The sequence below is a fragment of the Larus michahellis genome, chromosome 2 (genome assembly GCF_964199755.1).
Source record: "Larus michahellis chromosome 2, bLarMic1.1, whole genome shotgun sequence".
NCBI lineage: Eukaryota > Metazoa > Chordata > Aves > Charadriiformes > Laridae > Larus > Larus michahellis.
Genome location: NC_133897.1, coordinates 15,637,750 through 15,659,406, shown reverse-complemented (window position 1 = coordinate 15,659,406; position 21,657 = coordinate 15,637,750). Strand labels below are relative to the sequence as shown.

At 37.6% G+C, this 21,657-nt stretch overlaps 1 protein-coding gene across 2 annotated transcripts in view; it reads right to left on the bottom strand.

Moving 5' to 3' along the window:
* Positions 1-9,547: 9,547 nt before the first annotated feature.
* Positions 9,548-21,657, bottom strand: part of CUL2 (cullin 2) — a 51,807-nt gene continuing 39,697 nt past the window's right edge. For both annotated transcript variants that reach the window (XM_074574220.1, XM_074574219.1), the window contains 5 exons: positions 20,041-20,107; positions 18,617-18,819; positions 15,976-16,077; positions 15,122-15,238; positions 9,548-10,155 (listed from right to left, as the gene is read on the bottom strand). In XM_074574220.1, the coding sequence (XP_074430321.1) occupies positions 10,024-10,155; positions 15,122-15,238; positions 15,976-16,077; positions 18,617-18,819; positions 20,041-20,107 (621 nt within the window). In that variant the 3' untranslated portion in view covers positions 9,548-10,023. The remainder of the gene's footprint in view (positions 10,156-15,121; positions 15,239-15,975; positions 16,078-18,616; positions 18,820-20,040; positions 20,108-21,657) is intronic.

Below are 21,657 nucleotides of genomic sequence, written 5' to 3'. Positions count from 1 at the left end.
GAAAGCTACTTCACCTAGTGTGTGGAAAATGCAGATGAATTTATGAAAACAAGTATTCTGTAACACAAATTATTAAAATCTTTACATTTTCTCACCGCAAGGTTATCCTGTGTATTCCAACCAGATGACTAGATCCCAGACATCTAAAATTTCTTTCTTAATATTTGCTTCTGACACAAAAATAGGAATAAAACCCCAAACCCATAAAGACATTAAAGAAAAAGCAAACAGCTTTCAGACAGGAACCTCAAAACAATAAGGAGGCATTAAGCAGTGCAGCACCGGCCTCCTCATGACAGGATTTATTATATCTATTTTCTACTGTCACAGCTTCCTCCGCCCACGATGATTAATTACAGCTCATTTCAAATGGTAAGACAGGTATAGATTCCCTGGCTCCATTCCCGGTCTGTTCCTGCTTCGGGGCTGCTCCCATCCTCTCCTGCCCATTCAGGACTCGCAGCACTGCTAACCCATTTCAGCAAGTTCGGAAAGAAAGTTTGGTATCTGCACCTGGAACTCTCATCACTTTCACTATTTCTGGCGTCTTCTCCAAATCAAGCTTAGACTCCACGTTTCACTCACATGCAGACAACTCAACTGAGGAGCTCTTTGTTTTCAACAAGGCTTTAAAAACTCATACCATAAGAAACTCCACACAAAACTCAAGGGAAGACGGGTTTGGGGTTGAGGAAGCAGCTGATGGGAACTCAAGGAGAGAGGATATTAAGAGAGTAGTAAATTACAGGGAATAAAACATGAAATTTCTCATTTGTTACCTGTACTTGTGCTTACAAACCGCCCAGCTGAAGAACTGTAGGTCAGGCTTTTCTCCCACCCTAGGCAAAATTGGTGCACCACACATCGAAACACAGCAAGCATTTCTGTACTGCTAGCTCTGCCTCTGTCTGTTCCTCTATTTCATACACCCTTAAACCCCCAAAACCGTACCTTTCCCCACCTTTCTAGAGCCCTTCTACTGTAGCAGTGATTTGGCTATGAACAGCTTCACGCCCATCTTGTTTCTCAGTCCTTCTCTCTCCCTCTTTGTCTTGGCAAGAGAATGATCAATACCTTTCAAAAACTGCAGTGCTCCCCACGCCTCCTCCTCCTATGAGGACAACAGTCATCTCCACCCAGAAGGATTCTAGTGGAAAAGAAAGGTCCATTTTTCTGCAAGGCGTGGAATTCTCACTCAGAGAAGGCATTTGAATGAGATGCAGAGCATTGTGCCCTTTTTACCCTCCCAACCAAATTTGCTAAAAGGTTGCAGCTGTCTCGGCAGAAACGCATCCCAGCAGGGTCCTGACTTTCAATCCCACCCCCAACATCACAAGAGCATGGCACCAGCTGGACCCTCTCTTCCCAAGCGTGTGCACGTAAGTTTCATTCCGTTTCTTTACATCCGGTGCCCTCTAATCTCTCCTGTTCTTGCTGGACCCCACAGATAGCCCACCGTGCTAAATACTGACTCCACCGTGGAGAGTATTTCTTCTCCTAAAACATATTGTTAAGAAGAGGTGGCTGCTGCTGCTGTGGGACACTGGCCTTGGGACCAGCTGAGTCCTGGCTGCCTCGCAGGAAGGAGCCAGGGAGGAGCTGGCAAGGGCAGGGAGGGAACGGCCAGCACTGTCCGGCTTGGCAGCCACCGCTACCTCTGCTGTAGGAACAGGCTCATGCACCCCAAATACCTTCATACTAACAAAGGAGAGGCAATACACCTTAATTTCTTCATATTTGTCTTCCTAATATCTGACCTTTTCAGCAGAACGTACTGTCACACCGCTCTCTTCACAGCCGCTAGGGCTGGAAAGTCTCTGTGAACAGCAGAGATTCTGCTATAACAATACATTTTAAGGAAAGCACCCACGTTTCCACACAGACACAATTAAATCACGAGAGTAATGCTGCTGCAGAGCTGGCAGGGGAATCACATTGTACAAGTGGCTTCAGGGAAGATGAGAAACACCTGCTGATGGCAATGGCCCCAGGCATTTTTGACAGCTTTCTGACATCTTCCCCAAATTTTCCCAATCAGCCAATGATTCTGTTGAGTAAAGAAATTAACAATCCCATTGTGTGAAACCACAACAGTGGAAGGATCTCTCCATTCCATGCTGCAACTTCTACAAACAGTGATTTTAGAGCAGTTGTTATTGAACATAACTCCTCTAAAATCTCTGAGAGTTTCCGTAGCCTCCAGCAGAGGATGAATACAATGACGTCCTATCACAGTTGCTTCCTCCATCACTACAGATGATGGCTGTAAAAAAAGTTTGTGTTTATGTTGTCCATACTCTGACTAATCTGTAGCTAAGTGAAGGTTTTCACAAGCATTTTACACACAAAAAAAATCAACAAAATAAACCCCCAAAGGATTTCTAAGGACAACAAAAAGTTATTTCAAAATCCTACTCTCTAGGACATGAAGCACTAATGGATGGTTTGCCGTGCTCTGCAAGAGTGTTATCTAAACTCTAGTCTACATGGACAGGATTTAATGTGATTTTTAGTTTTATAATTGGTCTTAAAACCAGCCATGACCGATGCCAAACCCCTGAAGAAAATTTGGTGTAAGTATCCCAGAGCTCTCATGAGTATGACAGTAATAAAATCACATTCCAAGGAAGCCTGGGCCAAACACCTTCTTACAGAAGCACACAGAGAGGTAGAAACTTGTGACGTACCTTCATAAGCAGGGATTTAAAAAAATAAGTTTTAAGGCACTATATATGATTGCCATATACAAAACACACTAGCTAGACAACAAAGCCTAAAGGGGTATGGCAAGAAAGAAGAGCTCAACGCAGCAAGAAGGTGTGTACACAGCAAGAACAGCCCCTGCAAAGAGAAACAACTTTCTGGTGCCTGGAGCTCAGCCAACCAACCCTCGTCTCAGGTGTGGAACGGCATCATGGCCGTTTTAGAGAGCCTGGAAGGAAATTCTGGAAGATGCAAAGCCCAGAGTCTGCATCAGCAAGAAGTGTGAACTAAACATCTCACACAAAACCCTCCAAAATAAACTTCTTAAAGATCTGCTTTTCCAAAGTCGGTATGTATGTTATGTTACTAAAGGACTTGCAAACCGGCAAAAAAAAAAAAAAAAAAGGAAAAAGCAAATCTGTGCATAAAGCAGCTATTTTACCTATTTTCATCTTTGTCACTGCATACGACCCACATAACCTACAGCTTCCTGAGCCACTTCAGATAACACACTATTAAGAACTTTATCCCATGCTTCTTGGCATCTTTATGGGTAGTTAGATGCAGCGCACCTTCTTCGCACCCAACACTTCCTCCCCTGCGAGCGGGTGACGGCGCTGCCTTCCCCTAGGAACCGGTTGGCAAAGCAAGGCTTGTCCAGACACGGAGCCCTTACGCTCGACGGGAGCTGCAGCAGGAAGGGAAGGAGCAGATATTCCAGCTCTGCCTGTCAGCAAGCAGATATTCCAGCTCTGCATTTCAAAGGCTGTGCCTGGGTGTGGGAAAGAGTAAAGAGGGTCTGTCAGTCCACATGCAAAACCCCACACTCTTCTGCCCCAGCTGCCAGGCTGTCGCTCGGGACCTGAATACACGTCCCCACTTGCCCCTTCCCACTAAGCTAATACCAGCCTCACTCAGTGACACAAGCTCCGTTTCTCTTCCTGTCAAACGATATACATGTCTTTTAAAATACACATTTTTAAAAATTAAATGCCCAGCACTCTGAAAGAGGTAGGGCATCCAAAACAGTCAAGGCTACTGCCTTGAGGAAAGAGGGCTGAGGAGCAGATAGGGTAATTTCTTGATTATTTTACTCAAAAATCATAGAATCATAGAATTGTCTAGGTTGGAAGGGACCTTTCAGATCATAGAGTCAAACCAACAACCGAACTCTGACAAAAACCACCACTAAACCATATCCCTAAAAAAAAAATAAATATGGATGCCAGGATTAATTTGTGGTGTCTTCTTAATGGATAGAGGGTTTCTTAAGGCTAGAGTCTCCTTTCACGCAGATGGAAGGTTCTCTTAGCCCAAAATGAGACGACTACTGTTGCTCTCAACAGGAATGTTACATCCTCCCAAATCGCTTTCACCAGCTGCAACGGGTATATCTCTGATTCACAGCCATGACTCAGGTTTTAAGCAGCGCATGCTTTGTGGGTGTACGTCTATTCCCTTCCATTTGTGGCTACAGTAAAGCTTAGATACACCATTACCGGTACACTAAAACATGTGGCAGCAGAAACCCACTGTGGGGAAGGGAGAGAGAATTTCACCTGGAATCACTGAGACGAGGTTACAGGTGAGATTCACATGACTCATTTTCCTGACTTCAGATGGCAGTCAGGCAGAACGTACGTTCACATCCAAAAAGGCAGTTCTGAAAGCCTGATTTCCAAGTCTGAGTCCCCAGATGGTGAGGTGGCCCCTAAACTTAAATGTTCACATACTAATTCATTACCGGTAACTAAATTACTAGCTATCATTAGAGTTTATTATGGACATCAACAAACACAGTGGCTGAATTTTGCATACACAATTCTGGCCACCGCTGCTTTCCTTCTGCCCCGAGAAGCAGATGGCTCATCTTCAGTGTACCACCCCCACTGCCTGCAACCCCCGGCCCCAGCTCCCACAGGAACACCTTCATGACTAAGCTACAGGTCCCTTGTCCCAATAAATGTTTTTTAGTCCTTTCAATATTGCAATGAAAAAATACACAAAAAGCCCTGGGAAGCAGGTAAGAGTTTCAGGAGTTTCAGATTCTTTTTTAATCTCTCAAACTCAAGTCCCAATGACCATGAAGCTGGTGGCTGGAAAGACGAAAGGAAAATGGACACATGCGTAGGGTTTTTAAAACAGATCAAGCACATCTTATGAAACTGAAATTGTTCAATACAATGTGAAAAACTACCCAAGAAGTGTCACACTTTTTATCCTATATACCTAGTAAGTTACAGATGATATAACCAACACTAAAAGACAGGCAACGATGACCTGTCAAGTTTCAAAACTGTCCTCAAACCACTCTTCTTTAATAACTGTTGGCAACTGCAGTGCTACCATGCACAGCTCCTGGAAAAAAGTCTGACATACATCAGAACCACCAGCTTCCACCAAAAGGTGATAACTACAGTGCTTACCAAACAATGACTATGCTAAGAACAAGGCCACTTTCAGATGAAAACATGCCTATCTATCTCCTTATGTATCCATTGCTGCTGTAAACAGTAATATACCAAACACTGGGCTGGATAAGAGTCAGACTGACTCGGCTATACAGACATTGGGAAGTGTTTCATCCATCCTATTTTACTTTCTGTAGTCCCAAAATACATGATTTTCTGTTCCTGGTATGTAACACCACATCAGGGAAGATTAGGAGAGCAGTATTTATAGAAACACCACTGTATTTTATTTATCTCAGTGGAAGAGCGGATGGAAGGACACATAAAGTTAGTACAGCCCTCCTCAGTATAAAAGACCAGAGGAGATTTCTGGCTAGTCCAGAAGCTTTAGAAAGAGTTCATATACAGCAAGCTCCATCAGTGTCTCAAGTACGAAGTTTTTACTTGATATTGTAATAGACTAGTAATGCACACACCTATTACCTTCCCCAGCTGAGCAGGAGGAACTTATGACAGTGTTAATGCAAGCTGTTCAGGGCTCCAGTCAAAGCAACCAACCAAGAGGGCTTTTCAGTTCTGCTTAAATCACGTTGACAGCTTTCAGTCACAAGGGTCCCAGAGAGGGTGTAGAAATTAATAGAGGAAGTAATTCCCTAAACTACTAGAACTGTTTTAGAAGCTACTAACAATACCTTTTGACTTGCTTCATAATACTTCTCGGGCATAGGAGAGTCCTTGACTTCTCAGCTACACGTGCAGGACTGGACTCACTGGGGAGATTAAGGGAGCTTTCAAGTCTTCCTGCTGCTTCCTGGGACAGCTGATGGGAGCAGCACCAACACGTGGCTATGACAAATGCACTGCTGCTTTGAATACTCCAGCACACTTCTTCCTCAAACACTCGACAGGTAATCATCAATACTGAACTCAACAGTAATCCTGTCATTAATATATGCATGTTTAAACCATTCAAAGATAAAGAATGCAAAAATACAACTCCAACACTTCTAAAATGGAGGCCAACTGACCAGCCCCCTCATCTTCCTCATTCCTTTTGCTGGTTTTAATTTTCTTTCCTTATTGATACAATTGCAAATTCCACAGAACCGAGAGACAACATGAAACGCACATCCAAGCTAACATGTCCAGATACTATCATATTTGCTCACCTTCCCTCTTTAAATCCACACACACACACTTGCATTTAGCAGAGTCTTGCATTGTTTTAAAATTATTATACCCAAACAATGTTTTGGCCTTTCCTCTTCTTTTGCCTGGAAACTTGCAAAAACTCTGTTGTTATCAGCTAGGAAGCACAGCACAATTTACCATAAGCAAGTAAGGATAACTTCAAATTTGTAATATGAGAAAACACTCAGTGCAAGAACAACTGTTTCTGGAGAATGTATTTTCATAGATTGTAATACCTTAGATTAATTAACTCTACATACTTAGCGTATTTGTAAAGCATAGACAGTTCTAACATATTTGCTCTAGAGTACAAATAATTTATTCTGCTCAAGAATCAATACTATGTTGTAAGATTTGCTTTTAAAATTATCCTTAAAAAACTAAAATTTTTTAAGGATAAGAAATGGCCTTCTAAACAGATGAAAGATATCAGCTTACAAAATGTATTTATCCTTTGACCAATTTCTGTACTCTGCTCCTTATTTGGAAAAGTGATGTACTTACTGAAAAATTTCTTAAAAAGTAACGATACTCCCTGTTTTGAAAACTGTTTTCTCATGTTGTGGTGATTTAAGTACCTTTCATAGCTCCAGCAGCCCTGTATGTATGAACACACTGAAATAGAGGTACACGTTTTTCTTTCCTAGAGTACGATAATCAATCTGAAGACAAATTAAAACATCATAGAAATAACATTTTCAATTGGCATAGGAATTATCTATAACACTCAGTACTAGAGGTAAAATGCATTTTGGTATTAGAAATGCATGAGATGTATGAAATCATTAGGTTTCCAGACTCAGCTGTTCGGCTCCCAATAAACTAGCAGGTCATACATGTTAACAGGGTTATAATAAATACAAAAATCTGTACAATTATACCAGTTCCTTTTAGTGAACAATTAAAAGAACAAGGCATTTTTGGACGTCTTCTCTTTTCATGATTTGCCCCTCCTGTTAACACAGCACTTTGTATTGTGAAATGACACTTGCCAGATGTATTGAGCTGCCAGGCTGTAGCACTACACTATACGCTGCACCACTGTGTGCCAGCGATGACTTCAGTGACCTAACCCAGCTACACAGGGATGAATCTTTGCACCACTTTTTTCCTTAGGGGGAAGGTGTGAGTTACAAAGTAGAATTCAAAATGTTTCCCAGCTACAGCCATGTTTCCCAAGAGGCACTGAAAAGACTGAGTTTGTGTATAATTATGAAAGACATTGTCTGGGGATGCCAACCGTGCTGAAATATATGAATGTTTTTAACTCACTAAACATGTCTCAACTCAGCAGCATGCTTATCTAAAAAACAAAATACTACTTTTGATGTTTTAGGTATGCAAAAATTCAGAGATAAGGTAATGCTAAAACCTTACACGTTTGGGCTAGAGCAGTAAAGTTTTTGTTTCATCTATGAAGTAATTCTGAAAATAAATTTGTTAAGGCTTTTTCAAACTCAGTCTTAAAATTTTGCTACTGCAATCTATATTTAAATAAAGCTTTTATTAACCCTTTTATGAAGAAACAAGCTTAAAATCTTTTGACTCATACACAAGTTACAAGATAAAACACATTTGTTTCCAGAAGCTTTGGTGTCACTGTTAGTTTGTTTTCTGGAGAAAGGATCTGATGATTCAATGTTCAGGCAATATTTTTTCTGTTGTGTCATAAAATATTCCTCTATTCTATTTTTTTTGTCATAAGAAGTAATGAATTACTTTTTATAAAGCACAGAAACGTTTCACACTGAAATAGATTAAAAGTCACTCCAGTCAAAATCTATGCTGTGTCTCCTGTTTACTACACTTAGTGACACTATAAGCACCTGTGCTGTCTCCTAACATGCATATACAACTCCAAACTACCAGTTTAGACAAGAACTTATGGCACCATATTACGATCAGTTAAAAAAATCCACTTCTTGAAGACATAAATCCATTTTTAAAAAAATCTAGATCTTAGTGTAGTGGGACAAAACACCATAAATATGGAAGAAGTGCTTAGTGCCCTTCATTGTTTATTGCCCTTTATTCACTCTCAGCAAAATCCACATAAGGAAAACTTATTACCACTCCTTGATGCATTTCCTAGTTAACTATAGAAAGTCTACTATACCCTCCAGATGACATATGAATGTGATGCCACTTAAGAAATAAGAGACAGTAACAATCTGAGAGTCGGAGAGAAACCTTTCATACAGTGAAGAACTAGAAAAACAAAAAAGAAGGAAAAAGTTCCCCTTAAAGGCTTTTTTTTTTCCTTTAAAATTAATTCTTGATCTGTGGACTTTTAGTAGGTGATGAAATATCACACAATCTAAAAAAATATTGCAAAGAATATATATCTACATATATATATTTTATATGCACACAAATAAAATTTGGCAAAAATAGAACATTTAAAGTTAACTTAATATTTATCCTGTCAATGATAATAGCAGGCGTGGCCATAAGGAAGCTCTTTTCTACAGCAGGTATTCAGTGTTCACACCCTTAATGCTCCTAAACTCCAACTATTTCCAGCGGTAGAATTAGTACCTTTTAAAATTATACTTTGCTTATGTGAGAGTGAACAGTCACCATGCCATCCCTGATAAACAACACAGGACATGTAATAGCCCATGGATTTCTTGTCCCACCCAAACAGTTAGAAATCTAATTGGGGCAGAAGAAAACAAAATACGATAAATACAACCATATGAGTTAGGAGGGAAAACAGGAAAAAACCAGTATGGGCGTATGTGGAAACAAACATAGGTACCTATCCATGTAGAGTTTCTACCCAATGCATTAGTGAAACAACATTTTTCAATTACTAGTCTGCTACATTCTTTCCCATTAATAGGGTGGTTTCACAAGCCACTGAACTGTATCTTTGACGTTCATTATATTCATTTCTAACTCTTTGTGAACTACACTACTTGAATCCCCTCAAATGTCTATTTATTTTCTCTTGTAACATATTCCTACAGTGTGAGATTAGCAGACACAGAGTAGGCCTTCAGGCACTAAGAATGTAAATTAGCCTAATCTCAAGAAAACAAGATGTGCACTTAACCATAAATACTTTTTTTATAGTCACATCAAACATAACATACCTGGTATTCAGTTTCATATAAATTTGTCCTAACATCAGATTTACTTCTGAGGTTATCCAAAACCCAAACACAAAACATTATTTTTAGTCTCCTAGGTCTGAATAATATTTACAGACATTAATGCTATATCCATTTCTACAATCATTCGAGACACATTATATAACTTTATTTTTTTATTTGACAAGCAGCAGTATCATGTTCGTCATTTTTTTTACATTTTAATGTAGATACAATTATTAGGTTATCTGTCATATTACAATATTTAGGTTTTTTTATTTTTTTACTTTGTCTTAAGATACATTAAAAAACATCAACTGCAAACGTGAAAGGGGAGGAAAAAAAAAAAAAGCATGGTACCCAACCAATTTTCCACATTTCAGCAATACTTCACTCATTCTTTTAGTAAAGTTTTAAGAAATGTCATAATGACATGAGCTTGAAATATCTATAGGCATTTTCATTGACGCTCATGACATGGCACTGGTGATGTTGTAAACAGCAGAAAAACAGGGGCTGCCAAGTGACCAATTATGGAGGCACAGGCCTGCCTCTTCCCACAGGAACACACCAAACAGTGACAGCAATGATCTCCTTACGACCATACCTGCAGGGCAGCAACATCATGCTACATAGCTGTACTCGTCTGCAGAGGCCTGGCTTCGCTCTATGTACTGTTTGTCTATCAGAACTTCAATACACTTCTTAATCATGCTGATACTTGGGTTAAACCTAGCTCTTGATTGGCTAATTACCTGCAAAAGAAAGACATGGGTTTTGTGTTATTTTTATTTACAACAGTTATAAAAGCTATAGAAATATTCACTAAGGGCTTTAAGGCAAATTCAGTATATTTTTCTTTTAAAGACAGGATGAAATAAACCCGGAATAGTTCATTTATAACAATGAACAAAGCATCTCTATACATTAGTGTCAGGACACTTAAACTGACTGCTCTGCTCATTGGTTAGTTTGCCTACACGTTAACCAGATCTTTTCAGTCCTCTTGCTTGCTTAATTTGCCACGGTACAAAATATTCAGGTTAAAAATTAATCTAACATTAACACATTTCTTCACTTTACTATTGTCACAGTTTAAGCAAAGTGAAAATTTTGTAAAACGCTATGTGCCTTTCCATGCTGGCTCTGCTAACTGACTTCTCTTCCTAGACTAGGTCCCTTTTACTTCTCTTTATGTACTTCCATTGTTCTGGAACGATTCATTTACAGACTCCCAAATTTTGTTTGACTTACATCAGTCTTACTTGGAAATTAAATGCCTGAAGAATGCGTTAAGCTTAGTTTTAATAATACTTTATACTATTCTGAATGGTTAAATTTCCCTTGGTTGTATTTTTCAAAACTACCTCTAAAGTTGAATACAACTTTCTTTGAATCCATCACCACTTTTGTTATCATAAAAAAATAGAGAAGACAATTTAATAAAGATTTGTGAAACCTGTTCTTTATAGCATTAAAAAGACATGTTTAGAAGGCATGTAAACAGGTACATAGCAAATTACAAAAACATCGGATTGTAATGTTGTAAGACTTTATTCATTCTTGAATACCACAGTTTAGATATATTAAAAATGCAACCTATCTTCAGAGATTCTACTGCACTAGACAATCAAATTTTAAAGAAAAACGTAACACTTTTTCTTTCAGAAAATTTATTGAAAAGCCCTAGCTGACACTTCATCACAAAAACAGAGCCCAAGTAGTAATGATTTTGTAAAGTTATACTACTTTATTGCTGTTGCAACAAGATGTGAGCTGAATTTGTTGTGTTTTGTCTAAATTCCAGCCCATGTAGTGCTGTACACCTGGTCCTGGAAGGCACCTGAACTGCTCAGCTGCCCGGAAGATGTAAATGCAGCCCCTCTACCACTGACCTCCTCTCCTATACAATTTGAGACAATTGGGATGAACCTCTCTTTCTTCAGTCACTGTAGACAGCCCTATGATTTGGCAAGCTCCATCTGGCTATGCTGGAACTTTGTAATACATACACTAAAAAATTATTTATTGTAAAAACATATATATGCATTGTGGAAGAAACCAGAGCTGTAGGCAAAACTTTAGACGTCTCTTAATAGTTCTCAGTTTTGCTCATTCTCTTGTAGAAAAGAGGATGAAACGGTGTGTAGTAACAGAATACACGTATCTATTAACTTCAAAACTTTTTCACATTTTACTCTTGTGGCCAACCTGCAGCAAAGAAAATGACTATTACTTTCTCCTCTCCACTTCCTAGCAATGGCAAGCGAGGCAAACAAAAGATCTTCCTGCCCAAGTTTCACAATGTATTTTGCCTGTAGTTTCTCATGTGTTCTCTAAAGAAAGTGGCTTTTATTTCAGCTGGATTTCCTGTTTTCTTTACAACTTTTCATGGCTGGCTTTGTCCCAGCTCTAGAGCTTGCTGGAGCCCTCTGTGAGCCAAGAGAGCTCACCAGGTAGAACTCACACAGCAAAGCAAACAAAAAGCTCAAAAGAGCGAGTTTTGTTGGGCTGGCAGCCAAGGGTCTGGTATGTTCCACAGCAGTACAAATGAGAAAGAACTTGGTGCTAACGAGCTAATAGATCTGCTCAGATTTCACCTAACTTCAGCCCTACACTCAAACTGATTGTCATCATCCTACTTCATATATTTACTTAGGACAGAAAGAACAAAAGATAGAATTTTGTATTGGTAGGGTTTTTTTGTTTGTTTTTCAAAGATAATACAAATAAGAAGGATGGATAGAAATACCTGATGATGGTCAGAATAAAAAAATTTTCTGGGAATGACCGCATTGACCTTTATCCCTCCACCACTCCCACTGACCGTATTCATTTTAAGGGAAAAGTTACCTTGTCCTGCAAGCAACTGCAGCATGGAGCTATGAGGGCATATCTAACACAATCTATCTAACAACTCAGCAAAGACCTCATGCTGACATATACAGGTCTAGCAAGGGCCTTGAGTATTTTCCTGGACGCCTCACCCTAAATGAACTGTGTGGTGCTGTACTCTAACTGCTAGAATCAGAACTAACTACATTAAGGCTAAGAGTCTTTCAATGTAGGTATATAAGCATCATGATAAAAGTAACAAGAACTATGTATATACGTCACCATAATAAGTAACAATATCAGAAACTAATGTTTTAAGAAATAAAAAGCCCTGCGACAGTAAATCAAGTCTTACTACAAGATTAGCAGGGGAAAAAAAAGGAAGCTGAACAGCCAAGAAGTTAGTTATGCATATTGCAGAAGTTTAATAGAAGTGATGGTTATTCATTTTTTAATAAAGGTCAGTCTAGCGAGAAAGCTGAGCATGTTCAACTCAACCACCTGTCAATTTGGCCTTATTCATGCAACACAAAGCAAAACAAGTTACAGAGATCAATGCAGACATAACTAGGTAAAATTTTGACTTAACATGAGATTTTCATATTTGTGTTTAAGCATTAAGTATACAATTTGCTCTAAAACCTGGCAACTTCTGAAGTGCCTAAGAATATGTCTATATCACAGACTACAGAGAAGACACCTAACATTTTAAAGAATCAGGCTTAGGTATCAGTAACAGTTTAGCTGAGGCAGCATGGAGATTGGCACAAATTAATCTGGAGTGCAAAAAAGAAGGAAAAATTAACCCTACTGGATTTTGGACTGCTTCACTGCTTTTATTGCTTGAGGTTTCACAATTGCTCAATTAAGGCTATATGACATCCTTACACTATACTGCAGCATAAATATCAATGAATATCAACATAAGCCTAGCCTTCAGTTTTAAATGCTCTAATCCACCTAGGAGATAAGTAGTATTCAAAACTGAGAACTAAAGACTAAATGATAAACCATATGATTTTCAAAAGTGTCATAAATTTAGTTAAAAGTTAAGGTAAAAAAACCAACACAGGTAGATGTGGCTGGTGATAGATAAATGGAGCAGCAACTTTACTCTCTACTTAGTTTTTAATCGAGTAACAATCAAAATATTCACCTTTCTTGCAAAACGTGAAAAAATACCTGATATTAATAGACTGTACTATTCTGCAAGAGTACTGCCATAGCAAAGTGCAGCAGAGGCATGTCAGTTAGTGCCTCCTGAGTTAAACAAAGGAAGAAGCAACCAGAAAGGATTTTTTGTTTCTAAAACATAAAAATTTGTAATCTATTCCATCCTTATAAACTGGTCTCAAGCAAAGTACATTTTGAAAACTTTTTCTAAGAATTTGAGAGTAGGCAGAAAAATGTATTTTCAAAGATGAAACAGGGCTTGCCTATCATTTTCTAGTTTCAACTGTAAATTCTTACAGGATTTCATTGTAATTGATCTCATCAATGCTTATAAATATCTAAAGGGTGGGTGTCCACAAGATGGGGCCAGACTCTTTTCAGTGCTGCCCAGCAACAGGACAAGGGGCAACAGGCACAAGCTGGAACACAGGAAATTCCATCTCAACATGAGGAAAAACTTCTTTACTTTGAGGGTGACAGAGCCCTGCAACAGGCTGCCCAGAGAGGCTGTGGAGTCTCCTTCTCTGGAGATATTCAAAACCCGCCTGGATGCGTCCTGTCCAACCTGCTCTAGGTGACCCTGCTTTGGCAGGGGGGTTGGACTAGATGATCTCTGAAGATCCCTTCCAGACCCTGCCATTCCATTGCATGGATGATTTAAGTAACAGGAAACAAAATAACCAAAGATTTTGAGAAGTAATCAGGACCTACACTGCCTCATCTTTTGGACACTCAAATAGGCTTTCAGAGTATTTGTGTACAAGCAGTATTTCAATACTCAAAACCTTGACGATGTCCCACATTGCAAGTTCTGGGCTTACAAGCTCTCTGATTATTTTTTTTAGGAAATAAAAATTAAACAATGGGTTTGGTAAATGGTTTCCTCCATTACCGCAAGACAGAAAAATATATGGCAGATCTCAAAAGGACTGAATGCCTCTCCACCTCCATGCTCAAAATGGTCCAATAAAGCAGGAATCGTTATTCCTTCTCCCACCTGTCCACTCTGAGGCTATCCGGCAAGGCTCAGGAGACACAAGAGTGAATTAGACTGAAGAATGAATGCCTTGGAAGGCTAAAACTAAAACTGAGAATTGGTTGGTAGGATTGGGTTGAAACAAGGCAGGCAACTAGCACAGATGGGAAAACGGGAGAAAACCAAAAGAAATAGCACTTCCTTCCCAGCCAGTCTGTGACAGTTCACAGATCATTAATCTAGAATCTAAAAAAATCTAGACAACTGTACCTCTCAACAGAAAAGGGAGAGTAAGAAGTACATGCCTACATACCCAGACAACTTTTAAAATTTAAGCCATGGATTAGAATAAAATCCAACTTTACAATTAGAGCTCAAAATTGGCTGGGTGCTTCTGTAGAAATTCCATACCTAGAATATCGATACTCAGGTTTTCAATTGAACCTATAGCTCTGGCAATGATTCTTATAGGATACGACACGTGTCAGCATAGAGACAGCCAACAGGAAAGAGCAAGGACAGAGGCACCGAATGCTTTAGCGCTAAGACACATTTACAAGACTGAGGGATCACAGCTAGTGCTCCAGTACTGCAGTTCAAAGTAGACTCCAATGAAATTCTCACTAATTTCACTGAAGTGTTAGTTTTGACATAGGAGAGTTTCATGGCCAGATGTTTTGCCCAAATATCCTAAAGATTTTCATCAAATCATGCTTAGGAAGAGGACTTTATCTTACCTCCTGAATAAGAGCATTATGTCGCAACACTTTACGTGCTTTCATGATACGGACTATAGCAGCTTGAAGATACATTTTTCTGTCTTCATCTACAGCACTTCTGGTCTGCTCCATCTCCTGCAACATGGGAAGAATAATAATGCTTACAATATAGTAAGATCAATAAACACTGCATAAAGGTATCTTGAATCTATACTTTTTACTGTATTAAAATTTGTCAATTAATACATCTAGGTGAAGTTCAATTCCAGGCAAAGTACATCCGTAAATCAAGAATACCAAGTTTCACGAAAGTCAGCAGGAAGGTAGAAGAGAGACATTCAAACCAGCGATTTTGCTAGGGAGAAAGGCAGGCAGAATTTACTGCAACGTGTTGAGTTTAGCAGCACATACATCTCTTGTACAAAATCCCATGTGTTAGGAGATACAGAGGGAACACAGATTATCAACACTGGAGTTAATTTCAGTTGACGAAGGACACAAAATCATAGGAAAACAGAATTGATTGGTTCTGCTGTTCCTGGAATAAGTTGCTTTTATTGAAACACCACCAACAAAAAAGTCATTAGATAAAACAAGGTAAATATCAACCCCATTTGGTACAAGAGGAATAGTTCTTGTTTATCTTTTTCTTCTTTTTTTTCTTATTCCCTATTCCATCTTCTCCTGCATATATTTTTAGTACAAAAAAACCTGCAGTGCTTAATCTTTAAAGGTAAACAATTTTGCTATGATGGTGTAAATCTTACACAGGGACTCTTATATCTGCTTACACCAAACTAATACAATAAATTTGATTTTAGAAAAATAAGCTTACTAAGCTGTTCAAGCTAGAAACACCAAAGAATACTTGCCTGTGGCGTGTCTTTCTGCATTGATGTAGTAATTTTAAATTTTGTTCGTTTACTGCTGAAGTTCATATTTAATGAAAATGTAGACTCTGCCTCTACATCTTCCTGCAATAAAGAATCTTTTTAAAAAATCAGAATTGGAAACAGAAAATAACAACAATTTACTTCAAAAAATCTCAAGTTAGAGGCTTGCATACATACAAATAATTTCAGCAGATTTGTAGTTGGAAATTCTAAAATGCCACTTGAACCAGGTCAATTTTTTAAGCTACAGTTTAACTAATCTAGAAATCAGCTCTATTTTAGAAAATGCTATAAAGAACTCTGACATACATGAATATTGTTAACAAATCAATATGATTAAAGCAATTTCTGTTCTAATACTTCAACAGCTTTTCTTAGTTGCAAACACTCGCCATTTAAACTCATTTTCTCCCTGCAAAGAAAGTAGGATTTGCATTTATTTATGGCAGAATCTCCAGAGAGCGCGCTGCTGCTTTCACAACTATTACTAATGTTGCCTTCCAGAACTCAAGGAAAAACATCTAAGCATTTTGTTATGTTATAGCAGAAACAGTTGACAAACTGCAACTTTTACAGTTCCACATCTATCTGTATGTTTCTAATTTTTTTCCTATCAGAGTCTCCATTCTTTTCTACACGCAAAAGTCCATTTCTTTCAATAAATAGTAACTAATCCCTGCAGTTCAAACACTTTTACATTCAACTAACAGGGTGACCTGACCAATCTTCGCGGTTTCCAGGCAAAAAAGTACAAGTATTACCAATTTCCATCAGAATAAAGTTACTGGGCTTCTTAGACTTTGGAACTTTGCCAAACCATGGTTGGCTCAGGTTCAAATACTTCAGTAAACACAGTCAATACTTATCTAAATATATACTCAAAACAATATTAATACCAACTTTATATTATGCAACAAATATTATTTGTTGTAATATTTTATAGTATCCAGGCACAGTATAGAAAATTTAACATAGAAGGGCAAATATCAAGAGCTTTACAAAAATATAAGCTAAGATTAAATTTTAGCGTTATTCTGCCTACATGGTTGAGTATAAACCAAAATAAATTGTGTGCTATGCATGAACTCAAAAAGCATGATTCTAATGAACCAATAAAGATTTTGACAAAAGTTTCTTTTTCTCCTTCCTCTGTCAAAAAAGAACAAACAAACAAAAGCAAACTACAACATTTAATACATTGTAATTCTCTGTGTGGCTCAGATACAGGTAAAGAGAAGTTAAGTGTATTTAATGTCACTGCTTAAGCCACTAAAGTTCACTGGCTTACTCATAAGTAAGCTGATAGACTGTCTACAGATCTGCTTTCACATTGCTGGATGGAGTGCAAAGAAAACAGAATTAGCAGAGATGTCTGAATATAATAGCCTGGAAGTTAAAGGACCAGAAAATGCAGTGGTAAACATTAAAAGGTAAAAGGGTTGGAAAGCTTATCGTTCACTCTGTAATAACATATGCTTAAAGAAACTGGGCAAACCTTATACAACAGACATAAATAAACGTAAACCCTTTAAATAACGGGCAACTTTAAGATTATGAAAAATCTCGCTGTTTTCTGTAATAGCTGCCAGTTTTGTATTTCACCCATGGTTTAACAGGAATCTTCCCAGCCACTGTTCCAACCTGAGCTATTTCTAGATATTGGAAGCATGTCCTATGCTTCAGACAAGCATCAGATCTTCCTTGTGAACTCACTTTCCATTTTCTAATATTTTCCTGGCTTAAAAAAAAAGCAGCTATCAGAGCAGCTTTGGATTTCTTCTCATAAGTGAAGGGAACAGCTTATTGCAGATTCTTCGGCCTGATACTGTCTAAATAACGGGCTTTCTGGGCTAGCTAGCAGCACGTGCTGAGGTCTGTGTGGGGTGCGCAAGCACTTCTGTAGTGTTTTTTACGTAACAGACATCGGTGCCCTTCGCTGTATGGGAAAACGGGTAACTAGTTTCACATCAGTTGTACAGAAGTATGTGGCAGAGTCAGAAACAGAACCTGTATCAACCATTGCCTTAACCACAACCAAAGCTCAGATATTACTGGAATTTCATGAAACTCATGGAATGAGAGTTTGGGAAATTGCAGCAAAAACCCCCTCACACCAAGCCCTCCTTGCTCCCTTTCCTCCTCCTTCCTCCTCCTGTAACCTGTCAGCAAGGAAGAACATGGTTGCTGTTACTTTCAGTCTCTTTATCCCACAAATTTTTTTTAGGATCTCTGTAAAACTCTTCGGTTTACTATTCAGGCTCCTTCCTATGATTTAGTACAACTTTGAAAGTGGTGTATTTAAAGAGTATTCCCTTCCAACAGCAGTGATTCTAGAGCCACATGGATTAAATGCAACAGAAACAATACAGTCCGAGCGCTCTCACCTTTTCAGCATATCATGCTGTCTGTTACAGGCACAGAGAGCCTGTATGACACAGATAGTCTACTTCCTCCTGTCTCTTTTCTTATAAATACAGATTTATAATTGTTCACAAGGGTCAATAATAGTTCAGACAAAAAAAAGGCAAACTGTGGATCCTTTTATATTAAAAAAGCCCTCAACAAATACTAGAATCACAAGCCTGAAAACATGGAAGTTTTTTATATCGTTACTGCATACCTTGTCTGAGTCATGGTTGATCATTTTGACATCAAGTAAGGATTTGATGGTTTTTGTCAGTTCCTTCTCATTCATTTGTGTACTATCCTGAAGCTCCTTGTAACTGACGGTTTCACTGTTGTTGAAAGCAAGCAACACTGCCATTTGGTATGTTGTCACCATGGCTACGTAAGGTTTGCACAAATAATTCATTTTTACTTCACCTGTAATGATACAAATAGTATTTTATAAACTGATGAATGTGCTGAAAAGTCATCTAAAGTCCAACTACTAGAGGTCCTCGTACATTTCCAGACCTGCAATTCACCATTAAGTATGCATTTAACACCTGGAATGGGAAGATGAAAACTGATATTGTGAGTTTACACATATAGAATGTGGTCTGCCCTCTGACTAACTATGAACACTAGAACAATAGTATTTTCAAGAAAAAAAGGAAACCTACAGTGTTGAATTTGAATAATGCAATATAATTTATAGCAATAAAAAAAGGAAATTCCAAACAGCCTCAATGCATTGCAATGCATAAACTTTAATTATTAATAGCTTACACAGAATCACAGAATAGTGATTACAGGAAAGTTGTTCCAAGGAATGATTTAAAAACAAAATAAGAGACTTGTCCATTAATGCTTTTTCACTATATTCTTATATTCTTTAAATTCCACTGAAATTAAAAAAAAAAAAAAAAAAGAAAAAAGATGAAAAGCACCGAAGTCTGCCTGAAAGCAGATTTAGATTTTCTGTGTGAAGGTGAATATGAGTTAATGGCAACCTTCTACCTTCTGTCATCAGAACTAGATTTTCATTACTTTGTATTGTTGTATGCTAGTCTAGTTTTCACCTCCATGTAATATGTTGTGGTGCTCAGTCCTTAAAGCCTGATGCTGAAAGCGCTTGAAATAAAATGCAATTGAGTAATATTTACTAAACTAAGCTACAATTTTATATATCTCTTCTAGGATGTTTTTTTACACATGTATTTCTATATAGGAAATACAAATGTAAGTAAATATATATATATGTATTTACTTAGATATTTGCATATCTGGGTATTTTACTCACTATAATATGCATTCTTAAAATTATTTAGTATTCAGCTAAGAGTCATCTCATAGTACAGAAACAATTTCAGGGCAATTGTTATTAACTCAGCAGTTCTGCAGTGCTGTTTTGTATTTAAAAGTGTACAACTAGTTTTTCTTGGATTTAATAAATCACAGATAACATGCAAGTTTACAAAACATAACTTTTGGAAATACTAAGCAGCAAATATTAAATTAATGTATAATGCAAGATAAGTCAGTTGACTTTATGTGCAACATCATGTTCCAACTCCAAAGTCTGTTGCCATTTGAAAAGGACTTTTAAACAATAACTGTTAGTTGTATAGCGTATAAGCTTAGCAACGCATTTATTTTTACCTGTACAGAGATAATGTAACCAAGTAAGCTTCCTTCCACTAAAATGCTGACTGTAAAATAATTCAAACTGCAAAACAAAATGAACTTCAATTAGTCACATATATACCTACTTACAATAGTTTATTACCACTCTACCACCCCAGTGAAGAAATACTGGTTTTATGTTCACCATATTGGATGCAAACACTGCAGATCAATCATTTGATTGATCACCCATAGAATATGGGTGATGACGGAACATCAGTAATTTACTGAACTACTTGAACATATTAATATTAACAAATCACTCGAGGACTACATGAATTGTTGACACATTCATACTCTCAAAGCACAAAATACTGTAGTTAAACAGTGTTCCAAAGCAGCATCAACTCTACTGAATTTAAAAGAATTTCTAAGAGGTTTCAGCTATCAATGTTGTTAGGTTTTATTATTCTATTCCTTCCAACTCCATATAAAAACAAGTGTATTTTTATTTTTTCACCTTGGTGAAATCATTTTGCATTCCGTGACTTTGATATCCTATTTAAAATCAATTCAGAAAATCCATTTTACTGATTTTTTTTTAAACAGCATCCTTCAAAAACCATAAACTTTTAGTTAACAGGTATTTCCCACAGTCAGCTACACATTGACTTTCATAACAGATCTCATCTTACATTCCTGAACATATTTTTAGGGGGAATTCCAAAAGAGCAACCTTGAAAGTCGGCACAGTTTTTGCTGCCTTCCAATTTGTGTTTCAGGCTAGACACAACTACATGGTTTGCAAACATCTCAGAATCCAGAAGTGACTACAGATACTCAAATTTCTGTTGAAAACTTCCAAAACCTATTTTCACAAAGCAGCACACATTTATGATTTAGGAAGTAATGTCTCATTGTGCTGACACCCAAAAATTGAAGCATTCCCTCAAACGCAGTATTTTAAAAATCTTATATGCAAAACTAGCATTAGTAGTAATGCTAATTTCTTCCTCCTTTTTTTGATTTTTACATTAATTTATTGTCATTATGAGAAGTGCTATGTCAGTCATTCTGGGAAGCATTTTTCCCTAATATTTAAATAATACAAATACACACAAATATACAGCAGAACAGGAATATGAAAAAAAATTACCTCTAAACAAAAAAAGGCCTTAAAAACAACCTAAAAATTCCTCTCCTCTTTAAGAAATTAAATTTTTGGGTTTAGGCAAGTGAAAATTAGCTATGCAGCTTGAAATCTGGCACTGAAGTGTGTAAGTCTGGCTACTTTAAATGAGACCACTTTCCAGAAAACTCTAGGAATGCAATTCTTAGAAGATTCTTTCAAAGCTTATTTATGCATATTTAAATGTTATTTCCATCAACAAAGGATAAGAGAAGGAAGGGCATAAGTGACCTGTGGACTGCGATAAGAAAAATCAAACATACAGAGAAGCAGCAAGGTCATCTTATTCTCATATTATATATAATCCTTCAATCCTGCCATTCCTGGAAACTAGCAAGCAATGGAGAGAGAATAAGAAAAAGCCTTAGGAAATGAAAGGAAGCAGAAGATTTTGAAGAATAATTAAAGATATTCCAGAATATTTAAAGAACCTTTTGAGGACACGGCTTCCAGCTTACTCATTC